The sequence below is a fragment of the Taudactylus pleione genome, unplaced genomic scaffold, assembly GCF_031769625.1.
Source record: "Taudactylus pleione unplaced genomic scaffold, aTauple2 ptg000711l, whole genome shotgun sequence".
NCBI lineage: Eukaryota > Metazoa > Chordata > Amphibia > Anura > Myobatrachidae > Taudactylus > Taudactylus pleione.
This window is the reverse complement of record NW_028285113.1, coordinates 9,705,001-9,725,709: the sequence shown is the minus strand read 5'-3', so window position 1 is coordinate 9,725,709 and position 20,709 is coordinate 9,705,001. Positions and strand designations below refer to the sequence as shown.

Here is a 20,709-nt window from a genome sequence, read left to right as displayed (position 1 = left end):
ACCAGCTGGTACAGGTAAGTATGTGTGAATGGGATAGGTAGGTATGTAATAAAATGTTACTGTATACAGTGTGTGTGTTGTGTCTTTATTTAACTATTTATTTTACATTGGAGGTACGGGTGTCGGCCGCCTGCTGGCACTTGTAGTTCCACAAGTGCCAAAGAGCAGGCATGCTGGCACCTGTAGTTCCACTGTAAAATACAATAGTGTACTACTATTTAACACTTTATTACCCCCGTACCCACAGCCCAGGGGTGCGGGGAAGGGCCCCGGGCTTCAGACCAAGCCAGGGGTTTTGAGAGAGGGGGGACCACTTCTTGGGGGGGGTCCCCACCTCCCCTGAGATCCCTGACTTGGCCTGACTGGCTTGGGGTGAGAATGCTTTGGCCCTTGAGACCTGGTAATAGGGTCTGGCTGTGGCATTACACCCCGGTCGGTTTGGGTCCGGTGCTTGTTTTAAATATAGGGGGACCCCTACGCAATTTTTCCCCCCTATATTTAAAATTAGGACTGGCCCTGCAGCCTGGTGCTGGTTCCTAAATCACAGTGGAACCCTACTCGTTTTGTTCCCCGTAATTTTTGGAACCAGGACTGGCTGACAAGTCCGGGGCTGGTTATGCTTTTTGGGGGGACCCTACGTCATTTTTTTTACACATTTAACCCATTTTCTACAGGTAGACCACACAAGCAGCCTTCACATTTCTCACTGATATGTGCAGGCTGCTTGCTTGGGAGAGTGAGAAGACACTACAATCTCGGGTGAGTAGTCTCATCTTAACTTGCAACTCGGGGGAGATATCTCAATCTGCATTACCATCGGAAAACTCACTTTCACTTAAACTCATTTATTACAAAATTTGAGATGAAAAATGGGAAAATCACCTTAGATTCAACTATGCAAATCGAGATGAAAAAAAACAACTCAACCAAACTCGATTCTTAGTAAATTTACCCCCTGGACTCAAATGAACAAAATAATGATAGTCATTATGGAAAGCAAAATAGACAACAGAACAATAATCCATGAGGTAATGATTATAGGAAATTAAGTGAATTTTACAGTGTCACCAATGCCATCCCCTCAAAATATGGAATAAGGAGGATTATGGTCCACAAATTGAGCTGTAAGTCTATTATTAGAATTGTTGTTATGCCATTCCAGAAATATGTGTGAGAGTAAACATACCATATACTTCATACTTTTTCCCTTAAAGCTTGATCTGCTTGATCAATTATGCCTTTTTGCAAAAACGTCTGTTCCATTCAAAGTTTTACTGGAGAAGACACAATATAAAGCTTGTTTCTGTTTATCCAAAGATAGACCATGCATTGTATAGTATAAATGACAACAGCTTTTCCAAATTGGCAACTGCAAATAATGAACTCTGACAAGGTATGGAAATGACATGCAAATCAATGTAATAAATTGTTTGTTTTTTTAAATATAGAGAAATTATATTTCAGCAATAATTTTTCTTTACTATGTTAGTTTAGACCTAAAAATACAATCCCATATATTCCCCATTTTAATCTTCTATACTTTATTTTATTCAGGCATCTTTAGTTTTCCTGCGGTAGTTCCAATGCTTTCTCTGGTATGAGAATATTTTTTTCCAATTTGATGTAAATATCCATTATATGCTAAAAAAATTAGAAAACACATTTTTATTAACCCCAGTAAACAGATCATTGTGATACAAGTAATAAAATAAAGCATTATTTTTTTGTTAAATGTTTTGCTCACATTTGATTGGCATACTGTACCTAAAATTTAAAATGAACAAAATTAAAATGTTGCAAAAAAATATATTTTCATGGCATCTATTCTTTTTTCTTGTTAAATTATAACATTGCACAGCCTCCAACAGTTCAATTGTTCTCTGTTAATGTACATTATCTAGCAGTAAATAAAAGGTGTATTACAGTGGAAAGAAATATGGCAATATATTTACAATACAAATAAACAAAAGTCATGGCATACGCTTATTAAAAAACATGTCACAGTGATTGTAAAAACACCCTGATTTGTGAAATAATGTACATTATATAAACACTGTTGGTTTGTTAGGCATTTACATTGTATTTTTTCTTTCAAATGACTGATGTCATTGTTTTAAAATAAAATTCTTAAGAATTTCAGATCTCAACATTTTTAGAAAGAATGTATATTTTTGTATACTTTTATTTTTGGTGGGTACAAAAAACACATTTTTTTTTACACAGAACAAGATTATAAATAATATCTGTAACAGGAGTGACCATAGTCTGATAAGACTCTACATAGCTGAGTGATAGGACAGTTACTGTATATCCATGGTGGTTAAAACAAATGAATTATATGTGTGTACCTGTGGTTGTGTAACTGAATAAAAGTAGCAGAAGATGACCCACAAGTCTTTTTTTTAAATAATAATAATCAGGTTTTTTTCATTACATTGTTGGATTTTCCTTTTTTTAATTAATTATTGCAATGAGCTGTTCCGTAAAATGATTAGAAAAAAATAATTGTGTTGTACGCTACTGAATTTACATCAGTTAAAAAGCAAGCATGTCATATCTTTTCTTTATTTTCAAACAAAATGTAAATAATTTATTTTTCACAGGATTTACATGATTATTATTTCTTTGTTTTATCACAGTTTTTCTTAAGAGATCTATTTCAACAACTGGATATTCATCCTTTTTTATATGCATGGAGTTTCTCAATATACTGGTTAGTAATTTCATTGAATTCTATAGCTATTTTCCTTCTTTGTTAGAACAGAAGTATAGTCCATTTTGATCCCACGCTTCACAGTTTAATGAACTAATTGACAAGTCTTTTTTGAAATTGTCCTTCCAAGATAAATTTGTTGTTTCTAATACACTCTTCCCCACCCCCAACCCCCCCATAAAACTAAATTATGCATTTTCCTGATATAAAATCTGAGTTTGGGTATCCGAGCTGAGCTCATGCACACATTGTTGCTGATGATGTTTGGCGCATTTGGACGTACTTCCCGTTCTCAGCAATATTTCTAGGTCTTCAGTGTTTTTCCCAAGATGTGGCTCACAGTCTGTGCTGTATTTCACTCACCAACAGTGTATAATTAAGGCACTCAATAAATTATTTGGTTTTTATGGTAGGTCCGATGCAATTACAGCCAATCCTGAACTTTGTCGAATTGCAGTCCCAGTGTGAACGGCCTTCGGGCAGTCGGGAGTCAAGACACGACCATTTTCTCCTACGCTCCCCGTTATGGATAATCTGGCTTTGTTTCTTATGGCTTCAGAAAAGGTCAGCTAGCAACAAAAGAATGTAAAGCAAAAAGATATAATTACTATATCTATTATGTCACCATGCCACAGAGAACATCAATATACTGATATTTATATTAGACATCTGCATTTTCATGTTATATTTAGAGTAGCTAATTGAAAGAACTGAATTTATAATTTAGTAATCATTTTTTTAATGAAATTTTATCAGTAAAATACTTTACCAAGGCAAAATTGTTTTTTTCTGGTAGCCATATATTTTGTAGACTGAATGATGGACTGCCTACTGTTTGATGCAATATTTATCCTATTACTAGTTTTATATTATTGAACTACATAATTTAGAGTTACGAGTTTTAAAAATTACGCTTTTATAAACAGTCAGCTATTGTTTTAATCCTTAATAGTTTGGTTCTATTTTATTTTGACTATGAAACTTGTCTGTAAAGTAATATAATATATATATATAAAACAAATAAATAAAATATATAAATAGACAAGTGCACAAGCTGTTGATAAAATAAGTATATTTGAACTGTACAAAATTCTTACAGCAAATTTTTATAACTTTTAAATATGACTGCAGATGTAGAAAGAGTTTGATGTAAATATGAATAGTGTAAGACATGACATCAAATAAAATGATATGGTGGATTTTCCAAGAAGCCTTTTAACTTGTAATTTATATAGATGGAAATGTAAAATTTTTTTTACAATTTAATACTATGCTATATATATATATATATATATATATACATATTTAAATACTATGACATTAATTTTATTTAGATTTTATTAGTAGAATACTACAATATTCCTACATCTCAAAATGTACAAAGGACTTACAGTAAATGTAGAAGTAAGTTCTTTGTTTCAAAAAAATAAATGTTTTAGCTATTTATTATTTTACTTACAGTTATGGGCCAAATTAATTTGTGATGTCAGCAGCTGTATTTATTTTGAATTTCCTTTTTGATTTAAAAAAAAATGTTTAGCAGATTAAACCATTCACAGCATTTTGTTATTTTGAACAGCATATATTTCCTACCCTATGCACAAACATCAAAAATAATAATTAGTAAAGTAGCACAACACTGACATGCTAGGTTTTATATTTCAATTTAAATTAATATTTTCACTACAAGCAATATATCAAACAAAAAAATATCTTTTAATAATTTGCATGAGCTATTAAAAAAAATATATATATTATTTTGATGAGCTAGTTTATTCATTTTTAAGGAGTTTGCAATAGATGAAAATACAGAACTATTATACACAAATTGATTTAGCTAATCACTAAATGACCAGAAACTGCTCTCCAGAAGGGCTGATCAACTCATGGGTACACAAGTCCCATGCTTATCTCTAAGCTCTTTTTGTTCCTCCAAGAATCCCCATAAAACATAATAATTTCTACTGGATTCATTTTCTTACAGAATAGTTCTATAATATGTATGACATGTGAGAGACATTCCATAACAAATTAAATAAATAAATACACATTCCTCATTCTGCCACTAGCGCTAAGCTAATAAAGCAAACAGAGGGGTGGGAGCATGAATAAAATGTCAATGTAGCATTGAAGAATTCTACAGCAAATATACAGTTCTAAATTGCATGCAGACACATCCCTAATTATTATTATTTATATAGCGCCAACATACACCATAGTACTTTTCAACCCTTACTAAAAATGTTACTAAGTGACAGACCAGGCTTCTGGAAAGTCGACAATAATTTACTTAAAAAATAATGGTTCAAGAATATGTTTCTGTAGGAAATAAATGGATATTGGTGAAACTCTGCACTTAACACACTTTTCATAGGTGCTAAGTTAGTAATTATGCCTCTACCATAAACAAGAGCTAGAATAATTAAAGTAGCCTTTTCATAGTCTGGATGGTGAACTTTATTTTAAACAATGAGATTTTCCTTTCCACATGAAACATCCATCAATTGCTCTTGTTCAGTTTTTTGATTAAATAATCCAAAACAATAAAGCATTTACACAAGAAAATAATTGACACAATAAATATTATGCACCCATATTGCTTTCCTTTAATGCACCGGGGGCTCAGAAATAGTGGATTCTTTCTCCTAAATTTAAGTTCCAAAGACTGTGCCAGAAATTCTGCATTTGATGTCATGCAAAATGCATACCATAAAATAGAAGCAATTGAACATCTTCAGTTAAAGTTTTCTTTTTTTTTTTAAACTAAAATGATGGAATGTGACATAAAATAAACCATGTATTAACCTGAAGATATGACCATGGTGATGTAATCAAAACAGACAGCATTAATCTGTCTGTGTCTCTAAGGCAGTTGGATCTGAATATTTGGGTCACGCATCACAGCACATACTCATGATGAAGCAGTGGCAGTGATAAAGTGGGATACCGGGTGTGTATGTTAACAAAAGCTGAAATGTTTTAATGTTTGTAGACTTTGAAAAACCAACATACTTTTACAGTAATGTATACTGAAGGAGAATAGCCCTGTTTTTGATGATCTGCAACAACCCTGTATTTTCTTCACCTAGAACGCAAACAAAATAACATGATGCTTAAGGCAAAGAATCACAATGTTTTGTTGCAGGATGGAAACAGATGTCACAAAAATAAATAAAACAAAATATTGTTGTACTGCAACTCAGACCACAGCATCGTTTTTGAATCAATGTCTCTATTTAAAGTACCCCCATTATCTACACACAGTGCAGAATGAGTGGATGCTGCAAACTGATGCCTCATGCTACGGTGATGCCTTTGGTTCTTTGTGATTTCTTAAGCTGGTGTGGTTTTCTTTCACTGTGTGTAGCAAACAGGTGTTTAGTGTGACTGTGGTCAAGAGTAAAAATGTTGAGTAATGGACACTTATTTTGGTCATTTTCAAATTTTCATCTTTTTTTGTGTAAATGTAATAAATATAATGGATTTAAAAAACTTGTCAGTTAAATTTTATTAGCTTAATTATAAAAACTAAAAAAAAAAAATAATATGAAATAAGACCTTCATTTTTTTATCTTATTAACTAACTAACAGCATTACAATTTTATGGGTTTTTTTGTACATTTTTGTAATTCTTAAATTATTATCATTTTTTTTATCATTTCCATATTCTAACACTTGTCATTGATTATATAGTAGTTGTAACTGCAGCCACAATAACATGGCAGTGATTTTACTTTAACCCTAATTCATATTATGGGGCTGATGTAAAGTTAGATGCACAAAATGCAGGCATAAAATACAACCAAAAAAAGATGTTTTTTGCTAAACCAGATGCAACACAAAATACTGTATATCCAGCCCTGCAAGGTTAGCATATGTACCAGGTTCATACCAGAATAAAACAGTAGTATATGCACCTGTGGTACGCCAGGAGATGTGGATTGACAGTGTTAGTAAATGCTAAAGTTATGGTACCTAATTTGTGCACAATATAATACTTTAATAAAGTGCCATATACATACAGATGTGTCCACACACAACTATCCTTAAATCACGCTAAACAGCCCTGTCTGGTATTCCATGGACTTTGCAACTAACCTGCAACATGCCTCCTGCCACACACATGTTATTTGCATCACTAATGCAAGAAAAGTACAATGCACAGGTACCCTGGATACTGGCATTGTATGATGCTGCTGTGTGCAACTCAGACGCTAACCTGAGTAACCTGAGTGAGCCACACCATGCATTGCAATGCCCAATTTCAAACTTTATACCAATTACTTTACGACAAAAATTCTAATCCTATAGGTGACTTTGTATGCGGCAAAATGATGCAAATAACTAAATTCAGGAAAAGTATGAAAGACCAGGAATACCCATGACGGAGCCTATAAGTTGTGCCATGGGAAATGTGCCATATGATTGCAAAAAGGATAGGTATATGAGGATACATTTGTAAGATGGGATGTAGTCGGCATCCCGATGGTCAGGATGCCGATGGTCAGAATCACGGCAATGGAATCCTGACAGCAGTCTGAATTCTGGCTCCAGAATCCCAACCGCTGACATCCCGACGGTGAGTATTAGCGTTAACGGTTAGATTAAGGCACTAGGGGGAGGGTTAGGCTGCGGCAGAGTTATGGTTAGGCTGTGGGAGGGGAGGGTTAGGGTAAGGCTGCGGGAAAGGTAAGTTATGGTTAGGGGGAGGATACTTACCAAATTCTGTTGGGATTCTGACTGTCTGGATGCCGCTGTCTGTATTCTGACTGTTGGCATCCTGACCGCCGGGATCCCGTACCCATCCCTCTAAAACAGTCAGGACCTGATTCAGAGGTGTACGCTATTGCAGCCGCAACCGTACCTTTTGCTGCAGCATGACTGAATCTTTATACTAATACTGCAGTCGAAGGTATTCCTACAGAGACGCCCACCGGCTGTACGACTAATTTACCACTGTGTGTATTAGCACGCACCATCGGACGCATCGGTCACACCACTGAACATTGCACCAGCCCTATGGAGTCGCAGATTATCCACCTGAACACGGCTGCCTGTGTCAGTGCAACTGCGTCTCAACCACGGCACAGCCGCACTGTGAAGCGTGTACAGTGTGACTCAGACGCATGCGCAGACTGCAAAAATCATTTGCTCGCGTCTGGCAGTGACACTACGTGCATCTATGAATCCGGCCCTCAGTCTGTTTTTGGACAGCCATATTAATAAATGCTAACACTGTATTTACCATGTAAAATACAATTCACTACAGATGCAAATATAAAATAAAAGTGCTTAAGTTCAAATAAATGGAAAGATCAGTTAATGTAGTTTGCCAATGCTTGCAGGCCTCTATCCTCATCCGTTGTGCCTCTCTAAGCATAAAGAGTCTTAGGCCCGTATTCAATTTGAGGCGAAAAGTCGGAATCGGCGAAAAAGTTTCGCCCATGACGTCATTTCGTCAGGCGGAAAAGTATCGCCGTATTCAATTTGAAAGATTTTCCGCCTAGGCGGAAAGTCAATGCAATGTACCTGGCGGAAAAGTTTCGCCTATGAATAGCAGGCGGAAAAAAGTGCAGAATTGGGGTTTTGGGGTGCAACGTTGTGGGAACCCCCGTGCAGCCTTCAGACAGTCCCCCAAAGGTAAACTGCGTCAAATTTTTTTAAAAAAACACTTAAGAACACCCCAAAAAATCACTTTCATTTTGGGGGCGAAAAAAAAAAAATTGGGGGGGACAAAGTTAAAAACTAGCGAACTAGATTCTGGGGGGGTCCCTAAGTATGCCCCAGGTGTGTTTTTCTCATTGCAGGGGCTTGCGGCAGGTGGATTTTTCATGGTTTTTTAAACTTAACTTTAGCAACTTTAAAATATGCTGGCCCCCATTTTCAAGTACCCCAAATTTGCTGGGATAAGTTATTTTCTCCAAAAAAAACCTCCTGAATACTATTCTGCACCACTTATACAAAAACTCTATTTAGCAGCTATTGAGCCCGTTTAAAAACAACAAATACCTTCAGTAAGCCAAATCGGGGGTAACCATAGCTAACCCCCATGTCAGAGCATCTTTTGGGGGGTGTCAGGCTGGTTTCCCCAAATCTGACAGGACTTTACGCTTGTTTAAGTGTTGCCGGGTCCCGTTTTCATACGCGGGCACGCGCGCGATACTTTTCCGCCTGCAAAACACGCGATGTAGGCGAAAAGTCCGGGAGGCGGAAAAGTATCACGGGTCCGCTGAAAAAATTGAATACAGCTCCTAATCGCAAATGCAACACAATCTGTATATGGATGGAACTCAAAGATTTTTCTGTGCACATGAGCAGTCAGGAAAAATAATATATGTATTTGTCCTATACCTAAATGGGTTGGGTATGAGATGCCAGTACTAGGTATCTCGGCAGTCAGAATTCCGATGCCAGCATCCTGACAGGATTAGGATAACGACACCAGTCGGTCAGTAACTAACCCTCCCCCTCTTCCTACCTCTAGACCTTACCCTCCCAACCCGCTAAACTAACCTCTCCCCCGCACCCTAACCCTCCCCCCTTTAGTGTCTATCCCTAACCCTAACCCCAATTCCCAAATGGGTTGGGTATGAGATGCCAGAACTAGGTATACCGGTAGTCAGAATTTCCGATGCCAGCACCTGACAGGGATAGGATACCGACACCTGTCAGTCAGTAACTAACCCTCCCCCTCTTCCTACCTTTAATCCTAGCCCTCCCACTACACTGCCAAACCTAACCTCTCCCCTAGTGCATAAACCTAAACTCTATCCCGCACCCTAAACCTAACCCTCCCCCCTTATTGTCTATCCCTAAGCCCTAGCCCTCCCCCTAACCACAGTACTTACCGTCAGCATGCCGGCGCCGGGATTCTGACAGGTGTCGGGATTCTGACAGGTGTCAGGATTCCAGCGCCGGCATTCTAAGAGCCGGCATCTCGACTATCGGAATTGTGACAGCATCCAACCCAACTCTACATCAGGCTATATGCATTCATAATGTGTAATATATCCAACAAGTAAAATACAATACAGAGTTTGGGGCTTATGTAATACAGTGCGACTAGCAGACGCAGTGGGAACTCCTGTGAGTCTTCCCATATATTTTGCAGAAGTAACTAGGGCGGATGGGAGTGAGTAGCTCCCAAATTTAAATTATTAAGGTCAGATGTGGTTTCTCTATAAAAGGTTTTTTTTTTTTGGACGTTACCTAGAAATCCTGGGAACTTTTAATACTCAATAAAAACAGGAGGGACGTTTATAGAAAATGTTGCTTTCAAGTTCCCCATTCAGAACGAATGAAATTAAGGCACACATATATAACTTGTAACTAGGTAAGTCAACAGAGCTGGCCCACCAAAGATTGCCCACCAATGATTTTGATATTAAAACCTAAATGCGGAACCTTACTTTATGCTATTTTGGAAATGCCGAAGCAAGAACCACAAAGTATTTCTTTTTGGTGTTTAATAAATAAAATAAAAGATTTTTTTCATGTAAGACAAAAAGACTAATGGTATTTTCTGAAAATGTTATATCTTCAGGAAATAAACACCGGCATACAGTAATTTGTGTGGTCACTGCATAAAAAAAAACTGTGATATTGATGTTGGAATGTGACGAGTGTAAACATTGAAAAATGGGTTCAGCACAGTAGTATAATGACTCTCAGTAGCGGAGGGGCTAAGAATCAAATGGAATCTTCTTTCCTGCTAAAGGCCAAATGCAAATAGAACACAGCAGCCGCATTAATAAATTATGTAGTATCAAAGTGATGGAAGCACACTCAGTAAATAGGAAGCAGCTGTCCATCTTCATCATCAGTTAATAATTTGCACTAGGGTTATACTAAACTCCAGGAACGTCCAGGAGACTCATGATTTTTGGGTCATTACTCCTTCCCCCCCACTCCCAAAAAAGTACATCCCACCTACTTGTAATGCCAGTAATCATGGATCTGCGGGGAAGAGGGTGGGGCCAATATGATGTGACCTTATGAGAATTGTGTCATTTTGGTCCTGCCCCATTATTACCCGTGATTCTTGGCATTATGCCACGATGGGTCAGGGCTTAATGACATGAAGAGGCTCGCCCCACCCCCTCAGTGGCCTGTTGCAACTCCTCTCCGGTCCTCTCCCAGAGATAGGAGTTACACAAAGTTGGAAAGGTCTTAAATATGTATCTGTATTATGGTCTGGCTAAGTCATAATTACTCATTCAAATCTACAGTGGTTAGACAGTACTGGGTCCTCTATGGTAAACCCCTTCTGAATCATGGTTAGCCCCTACTGACCTAGTCAGAGTTTATGGGCTTAAAAAAAGTAGTGTGACAATCTATTTGCACTACTAAGTGTCACCTATTGTATGATGATGCAGTGTGCAAAGTTCATGTACAGAGTACAGACCTGGCCCACCACAGCTGGCTGGAGCTGCAGGAGAGATTAGGACTATGTGCACTTTGCCGTATTCTAAAAAAGAAAGATGTAGTGATATCCTAATGTGCACTTAATAGGTGATAAGCAGCCTAGGTCCTTCCCATATTGACCAATATAACAGAGATGGTATGGGAATGGTAAGATTAATTAATAACAATTTCTAATTATGCATAGTATAAAACGGTATACAATCGGGAAACTGGCTGCCTTTATACCGACAGCCGGCTTCCCGACTGTCATATCCTGGTGAGGGTGAAATGCCGGGCGTCTAGATGTAGACGCCTGACATTTTCCCAACGCCGGGAGACAGGCGCCCGGCATTCCCAACGCTGCGGACAGCCGCGGGGGAGGAGGGTTAGGTTTAGGGCACCCGGGGGGGACTTACGGTTAGGCACCCCCCGGCAGGGTTAGGGTTAGGCTAGGGGGAGGGGAGGTTGGGGTTAGGCACTCCCAGGGGGGGACTTAAGGTTAGGCACCCCCCCGGGGGACTTAGGTTTAGGCAGCAGGGAAGGGGGGGCTAGGTTTAGGCACATAGAGGGGGGATTAGGGTTAGGCACTTGGGGGGGAGGTTAGGGTTAGGCACCCCTAAGGAGGGTTAGGGTGTTAGGTTAGTAAGTACTTACCTATCGACGATCGGGATTTCCAGCGCTGTCGGGCTTCCGCTGCCGGGAACTCTGCTTTTGTCGGCCAGGCGCTGCCGGGTATTTCATACCGATTCCTATAAAACTTCCCTTGCATGGTAGAAGACTGTTGATTCTTCACAGTGGTTTTCAACAATATGTAAATAATTAAATAAAAACATAGCGCAAGAAAATAGAATCCAATTGGATAATGTTATCAATAATAGTAAAAGAATGGTTTTATAGCTAAGTGATGTGAAAAAACTCCCATGTAATAGTGTGTCGATGTTCCCACAATTCAGTTACTTTTTGCTACTGTGCATGCGTGAAAAGTCTTGGAAACCCTTATTGTGCTTGCATGTACCCAAGTGTCAATTGGCGTTTGCAATCGCCTATGGCATCACTAACATTTGAGAAGGGGTTTGTAATCCCATGGCGTTTCAGGGTGAAGGCTGGGTGGTGACCTGGAGTTAACACAATTAGGGGCCGTTTCATGAGCGTGTTATTGAAGTGTCACTGGCATGTCTGGGAATGATGCTGCATTACCAAATGCAAATCCACATACTCAGATGTTTTGTTTAGTTGGATTTGAGGAGAGTAGCTAGAGTAGACTCTAGGCTACTGCAAATGTCGATGGTGTGACTGATGTTGCATTGATGTTAGAGTGTTTACAATCTCCATCGCAAATGCACAGACCAGGGAGGCTGAAAGTGGGCTTCTCATTGCATGGTGGTGCACAAAGAGAAGGCTGAGATTAGAATATTAATTTTTACACAACCACTATTGCAATTGCAGCTGGATTACAAGCCATCTCTGAATCAGGCCCTATATACCGATATATTTTTAAAATGTACAATTTAGGGATTTTTACCAGAGGGGTCGACAAACCAGGCAGGTAGTGAAAAGTCTGAGGTTCCAAAAGTCTCAGAACTCTGTGTCAAGTCCATTGTATCTGGAGATATTTCTCTGTCATGGAGTCCAAGAGGTAGCACACAAAGCGTTTCGACACTATTCATGGGAATTTTTATTTTACATCACATATCTATAAAAGCATTATTTTACTATTATTGATACCTTTATCCAATTGTATTTTATTCGGTGCACTATGAGGTTATTTTTATTTTATTTTATACTGATGAAAACCACGGTGAAGAATCTGTAGACTTTTACTATATAAGGGATGTTTTATTCTATATACATTTTTATATTGTTTATTTATTAATCCTACCATTCCCCAAGCCCACCCTAAGATACAGCACCAGTACTACATACCGTTATTCTATCTTATCTTTAAGTATTCTAAAATGTCTTTTTGTGAGTAAGGAAGAAGACATTTTAAAAATTGTAAATGTGTGCAATATTAATACCAGTACAACATTTTGGGAAATTGCATTGACCAAAGTATCTGTACTCTGACATCCTTGAAAACTAATCTGTGGGCACTTAATATAATCAGAAAAAAGTATACTAATAATGAAACAATGCCTGCAATATATATTACAATTCTTAAAGCTGTCAGACTGAGAGAAGGGACCATTAATTGTGCTGATAATGGTGATCATCTACTGAACCACTTAGATGCCCGGCCTGGGACCCTAAATATTTCTTAATTAGGTGGTGGAAAAGGGTGCAGAGTGCGGGAGTGGGTACAAAGCACCTGGGCTCTCTGAAGAGGAGCAGTAGCTACATCTCCAAGATAGTGCAGTGCAGAACTTCTGAAGAGCTTACACGACGGGGCCTAGTCAAACTCCCACCCATTATGAGGGCCCCCAGTGGCAAATGCTGGATTTCTAAAGGGGGGGTTCCAAATGCATGATTTTAGAGCGAGTGTGGCCAGGCCATGAAGATGGCATAATTAGCACTTATCCAGCTTTAATATGCATCATACAAAGTGTTTTGAACTTTTGAGTGTCATAGTTCCAGCATATACAGGATCAGTGTTCACACTAAGCCATTAAATGTGGCATTAGGGCCATCTTGCCTGAGCTGAATGTTTTTGTTTCAGATGTGGGCACCATTCCAGAGTGTGGGAGCAAGTCCGGGAGTCTGGGGGAACAGCAGAAGAACCTAGCACTGCCCTGGCCATATATGTACATATTGGTGTTGGTATGCACCAGATAGTGTAATATTATATGGTATTAATAATTAATCCCATTGATGGTTTATAGCAGTATACCCCTAACAGTGCATGTTTTCTAGATATCCTAGTTGATGCACAGATGTATTTACTACTGGCTGACACAAGTTAAAAGATCCACAGGTGGTGCTAATTATTTCATTTATGATACTTAGAAGAACATGCAGCATTAGTAATATTCTATTCTATTACTATTTATATTGTGGTCATGGTGTGGGCTGGGAAAGGGGGGTTTCCAGGCAACCGGAAAACCCCTGCGTTTGCCTATGGCCCCAATGGCAGAAGGGTAATTGAAAATATATATTGCCCTTAGGTGGAGTTCTCCTTAAATAAAAATATATGTTTAAAGAGAAAAAAGAGAGCATGTAAAATGTGTATCCTATTAAAATGATTACATTTACAGTAGCTATTTACACAGCTTAATTTATATTTAAATGTTACAGAATTTGTAGTTTCTGTAGTGTATATAAATAGATTTAGCTGCATATTATATATTGAGAGTACACGGACAAAATGGGAATGTTAGCAACTATCTTAGAGGAATGCTCAAGGGGAAGTTGAAAATAGATGTATGAAAGTGCACACTTAGAAGTTCTCACGAAACACTTCATAAGCAGAAAGACCCAGTCACTCGCTCTTTCTACTGCTCTCCCACCTTCTTGTAAGAGCTTTATATCGCCTTTGTCACTCTCATCACTGATGCACTCAGAATCATATGTGAATGTCTACTGAAAGTTCATTTTCTAAATGGATAAAAATCCATTTATCATCTTACAAATAATAGTGACAACAACATAACACAACAAAAAATTCACTGTTCAATTTACAGATTTAGCAGAGTTTCTGTTCCTTTTTGATACACTAGTTATAGAGCAGAGTACTGTACTGTATATTGCAGTGAACAGAATGTTTATTGCAATTACTGTACTCAAATACCCAAAACTAGTCATGGATAAACTAATCTGTGGTTGGCCACAAAATATCATGGGTTTTCTTCTTAAATCAATGACACACCATTTGCTGCAATATACCCTACTCCATCTGTAACAAACAATCAATGGACACTGATGCAAAACAGCACTACCCTTTTTTACTTAATAATCTGATCATGTTTAATTTCTTATTCATGGTCATGAAATTTGTCATGTTCATCAAATACCATTTGCATGAAGAGCTTGTTATATAGCGGTCTATTCATCATCACTCAATTTCCACAAAAGCAGGCGAAAATGAACATTTTCACCTGCTTTTGTAGAAAATTAGTTTTCGGGCCATTCATCAAAAAGGTAATGCAGGAGATATCACAGATATGTCCTGCTTACCTTTTTCTCCCGGAATGACCCGCTGTCCCCATACACTAGTATGGGGACAGAATCATCAAGCTCCGACAATACAATATTTCCGGAGCTTGACTGCTGGAGCATTCACCATCTTCAGATGGCGTTTACTCCCGCAACCCACTCCTTTCCTGCGGGAAGGAGTCCCAGGTTGCGAAGTGGGATCCTTTCGAATCCCTCCGCCCCTGTCCGTCTCCTTCCGAAAGACGACAGGGTTTTTGTGCGCCTGCGTGACCTGTCGGTAGTTTCACTGCTCCAAAAAGAGCAGTGAAAAGATTCACTGCTCTGAAAGGAGCAGTGAAAAGACTCGGGGAGACAGCTGATTTTCAGATCAGTTGTCTCCATGCCGGAGCAATGATGAATTGCTCTGGTGCTTGCGTCGAGTTGGAATGTTAATTATGGGACCCCCATAATTAACATAATGAATAGAGCCCATAATGAGGCGATGTGTTAAGTTTTAAAATGTCAATACAAAACAATACTATTACAAAAGGTGCGCAAAACCTGCTGCCTCCGGTATAACACAAGAAAATTGGAAACTCACTGTATTCCACTATACAATTATGACAAGAAAGTTATTGTGTTGCCGGGTGGCGCTGGATATACAAAAAGATGTAGAGCAAGGTAAAAAAATATTCGAATAAATGGAGAGGAGATACTCAATCTGTTTCAAGAGATGGAAAAGAGTCCTTATATAGATCACTTTCTGTGGGAAATCCAGAGAGTCTCCGGGAATTAGTCCAATTGGCACATAAAAAGGGAAAAAAATACAAAAACAGAAAAGACCGTTTTAGTGGTCTAATATTGTATACCAAGTAATATTAGTACACCAAGTATAGGGGCAGAATAATAAACGCTCCGTCAATTAGTTGGATCAGTGCGTACCCCAACTCACATCAAGACATGTAGTGGGACTCCCCAAAAGGTTTCTTTATATTGCCCGCCCGCTCAATGGTTCCAAACAATCCTCCTATAGTCACATATCATAAATGAAGGCGGTAGAATGATGCATACCCTACTTACGTGTTACAGACGTAATGTTCTGCACATAGAGGTTTCTTTCAATGATTCTCCGAGGGATCCTTGAGATTTAATCCCTCTTCCGAGTCACCGCCTGGGACTGTCAAAGCTTTTCTAGGTCGCTTAAGGCTGAAATCCTTTACTTTCAGTTGAAAGAAAGGATTTCAGCCTTAAGCGACCTAGAAAAGCTTCGACAGTCCCAGGCGGTGACTCGGAAGAGGGATTAAATCTCAAGGATCACTCGGAGAATCATTGAAAGAAACCTCTATGTGCAGAACATTACGTCTGTAACACGTAAGTAGGGTATGCATCATTCTACCGCCTTCATTTATGATATGTGACTATAGGAGGATTGTTTGGAACCATTGAGCGGGCGGGCAATATAAAGAAACCTTTTGGGGAGTCCCACTACATGTCTTGATGTGAGTTGGGGTACGCACTGATCCAACTAATTGACGGAGTGTTTATTATTCTGCCCCTATACTTGGTGTACTAATATTACTTGGTATACAATATTAGACCACTAAAACGGTCTTTTCTGTTTTTGTATTCTTTTCCCTTTGTATGTGCCAATTGGACTAATTCCCGGAGACTCTCTGGATTTCCCACAGAAAGTGATCTATACAAGGACTCTTTTCCATCTCTTGAAACAGATTGAGTATCTCCTCTCCATTTATTCGAAGTTTTAAAATGTATTTATCAACATGGAATATAGGGCCTGATTCAGAGCCGTTCGCTATTTGTGGTCGTTCGTTCAAAAACAAGGGGTGGCTATTCAAATGATCCGTTCGCAAATTGCAGTCTGTTCCCACCTCTAAGTCTGAACAAGCGAGCAAAACATACGCTCGTTTATTTGCTAAAAACGCCCCCTGGCCGCACGCACCATACGTCATGTCCGCTATTTATTAGATTAATCGAGTACATCGTACAGCGTATGAACTGCTCGCTATTCTTGTGGTTGGTGTTTTCAACCGCTATTTTGCGAGCAGTTCTGAGTTAAAAAAAACCAAGTGACGTGGTCAATGACGCTGCTGTATTAAATATGCACTCCCTTAAAACGCCCGTTTTGACCTTTAAGCACGCCTGCGTTCGGATCTCCACTCCCCGTTTTCAAGCACCTTCCCCTGTTACCACCCACATACGCCTCATTCTGTCACTCAAAATAGCAGGCCCTCGCTATATTGCGTACCAACGATTTTCGGCCGCACTGACTGGTTCGCGCATGCGTACTAAAAACCGTACGCATGCGCAGATGTGCGAACATCGCTCGGAACGAGCGTACTGCCGCTTGCGAGTGGCTCTGAATGAGGGCCATAGTACTAAAAAGTATTCATAAAAGTAAAGCTATATAAACATATACACATAAATAGCTAGATGTCAAGACTAATGCATACTTGCCTACCCTCCTGAAATGTCCGGGAGACTCACGAATTTTAGGGAGTTCTGACGGACTCTAGTAGAGTAGATCCTATCCTACCAGATCCTGTCCACTTCACAAAATGAAGTGAACAGGAAGAAAGTTTACAGCAAAATGTGTCATGTGGCCCTGCCCCTACTGTGCAAGAGCACAAATTTTATGCAGAAAGGAAGGGGGGGGAATGGACAGGATGATGCAAATCACATCGACATGACCTCCACACTTTGGACCTCCACTCCGGGATCTCTCAGAAGGGAGGTATGAAAAGTAGGCTTACAAAGGTGAATGTGAAATTTTTAATGATGTCTGCCAATAAGGCTAAGCCAATGTATGAAAGTAAACTAGAACCACTAGAATAATCATACGTAAAATGGACGAAAAAAACACATATATTAAAGTTATCAGTTATATAAAGCTTAGCTATTTTGGTGATGTTGTAGACTTTTGCATAGATCTCTACCTAAGAGTTTACTTTGGTGATATGTCTGTTGCATCTAATAAAAATAATTTATTTTTAGTTGTATAAAAATATATTTCATGATTTTAAAATATATAAGAAAAATCAGTTATAATTTGTGTCTAAACCATGCTAATCAGGATTTATCAAACATATTTAAATAAAACATGCATGAATAATGGTTCAAAAGCTGCAAAAAATTGTGCTGAACATTGTAAAAAGAATAATTTTGAAGAAAAGCAATAAAAACTTAAATGTGGTCTAATATTTAGAATCTTTATATGCTAGCATAACTAGGTCTGTCTTTGGTCACTACAAAGATGGAGTAACAGTTTTCCCAAATTGATGTCTCAGTCAGACTACACCAGATAATTATGTCTAAAACCATTTGCTGCGCTGCTTTCCAATGAGTGCAGCCAAATTAGACTATCTGGCTCACTGGTAAATTACAAAAACTGTTTTATACATATACAGAATTTACTAATTATCTTCCTATCAATCGGACAAATAAATCTGTGCTCTCATGGTGAAATCACATGTGCAAATATTATTGTAATCAGAGCTCATGATATGGAAATAATTAACTCAAACAGAAAAAACAGAGCTCAAAATTCCATAAAATGTAATTCATATAGATGTGTACTGTACTTACACATCTTTGCTGCAGTCATGCCAAAAAACCCCTCTCATCGCACCATGTCATGTGAGACTATGCCAGCGCCAGGCATCTTTTTTGCGTCTTTTTCTTTCCTGAAAATGCTTCTACGTCGCAATGCGATGTGACTAGGACGCACCAGTAGACTGTGCTGATTAATTTGATATGTGACACTTGTATATCTGTGTGCGACTGAGTCAATAAATCTTTATACGAAGTTCCGTTGTGCTTCATACTGTATACAGACTCGGGTGCACACAAATATACAAGTGTCGCAAATCATATTAATCAGCATAGTTGCATCATAATTTCATATGGTTCTGCTTCATACATAAAAAGAGCATTAGTTGCTTAAATATAATTCAGTTTGTTCAGACATCTTAATCAAATTAATATGGGATCTTAGTAAATGTCTTTTGAAGATCAATTTGGGATAGTCTGAGATACAGGTTTAGGATAACTGTTGCTTGCCATGTAACCTTTCTAGCAAAATATTGTGTTATAACTATATAGTATGAATGTTTTATTAACTTCCATGTAAAAAGTTGTAGGAAAAATCATATACATATTATATATATATATATATATATATATATATATATGTGTGTGTGTTCACTGTATATATCCGTATATACTCCGTATATACAGTATTTTTTTTTAAGTCTAACGAAACATATTCCAATGCAGATGTCTATAAGCAACATACACTGTACATCTGCAGCCAAGAAGATACTGAGCACTGAATATTCTCAATACTGAAAGCTATAGCAAGCATTACCACTAGACAGACAGATCACAACACTGCATTACACATGGCATCACCCACTCACTGTAGTAGACCCTAGGTCCTACCCCTAAATCTTAACACTCTCGGTTCCATATACGTTGTAACCTTCTCTATATGTTGCTAAATTCTGGGTATTCTGCGAGGAAGATGGGTTAAAATTCTGTGCACTCTTTGCCACCTTCATTCGTTTCGCCTCTGCCCTTGACTTGTAACAGAACTCTATCAAAGCCACCAGCATAGCCAAGCCCAGGCCTCCAACCAGAATGTAGAAAACTCCAGCAACGTTGCTCAGACTTAATGCACTCGTCTTGTCCTATAAAAATAAAAGTATAAAAATTAACGCAGGAAAAAAGTCCTATGAGTAAACACAGTAAAGTTATAAAAATTTGTTCAAGGGAGAATAAATAGAAGCTAATGTATTTCATTTTCTAATAATTCTATTCTAATGTATATATCATATATATAAGTGATACATATGCCAAACATATCTAACAATAAATACTGTACATTACACAATACACATGGCAATATTGGGTAGTATAACAGGAATATTTTGTGTTACCAATACTTTAGGATGTAACTAGTCATTCGCCAACAGTAGAAAAATATTGTTACCTCTGTTAACTGTACAATGCAAGTATAATTTGGAAGTGCTGCATATATAACATAAAGAGACAAATGTATATATATATTTCATAAGATTAAACTCTTTATAATATTTTCTCTTTTATATAGTGCTGTACCTGATAGAGATTATTAGGTATAATGGCAATGTCAATTTATTTAGATTTATTCATTTATAGCAACTGGTAGAAGTAAATATTGGAAAAAAACTTTAAATACAGTAGGTACAGTAAAGTCTACAGGGCAGGAATAATTAAACATTAAAAATGTTACAATGTTTGAAGAATTCCAGTAGTGATAAATTAAACATACTTTTCTACTTTGAAATAGTATAAGATGTATTTTTACATTTTGTCCCATTTTGGGCCAATTTGTAAGCATAGTAATTAAAGCTATATTTTTATGAAGATATGCCACTGCATCTGCTGGAGGTCTAGAGTTGTATTTAAAGTACAATTTACTTAGTAGTTTATATTTTATTTTTTCTAATTTAATAAATTATAAATCA

General features: G+C 37.9%; 1 protein-coding gene across 9 annotated transcripts in view; it reads right to left on the bottom strand.

The window, feature by feature from the left end:
• Positions 1-1,681: 1,681 nt before the first annotated feature.
• The window catches only part of GRIA4 (glutamate ionotropic receptor AMPA type subunit 4), a 426,050-nt gene continuing 407,022 nt past the window's right edge, over positions 1,682-20,709 (bottom strand). For 2 of the 9 annotated variants that reach the window (XM_088456663.1, XM_088456664.1), the window contains exons 15-16: positions 19,756-19,890; positions 1,682-3,282 (exon numbers count right to left, since the gene is read on the bottom strand). In XM_088456663.1, coding sequence (XP_088312789.1) covers positions 3,118-3,282; positions 19,756-19,890 — 300 coding nt within the window. In that variant the 3' untranslated portion in view covers positions 1,682-3,117. Of the gene's footprint in view, positions 3,283-5,725; positions 5,799-19,620; positions 19,891-20,709 lie in introns of those variants that run through there. The other 7 variants (XM_088456665.1, XM_088456667.1, XM_088456669.1 and 4 more) reach the window with 6 other exon arrangements.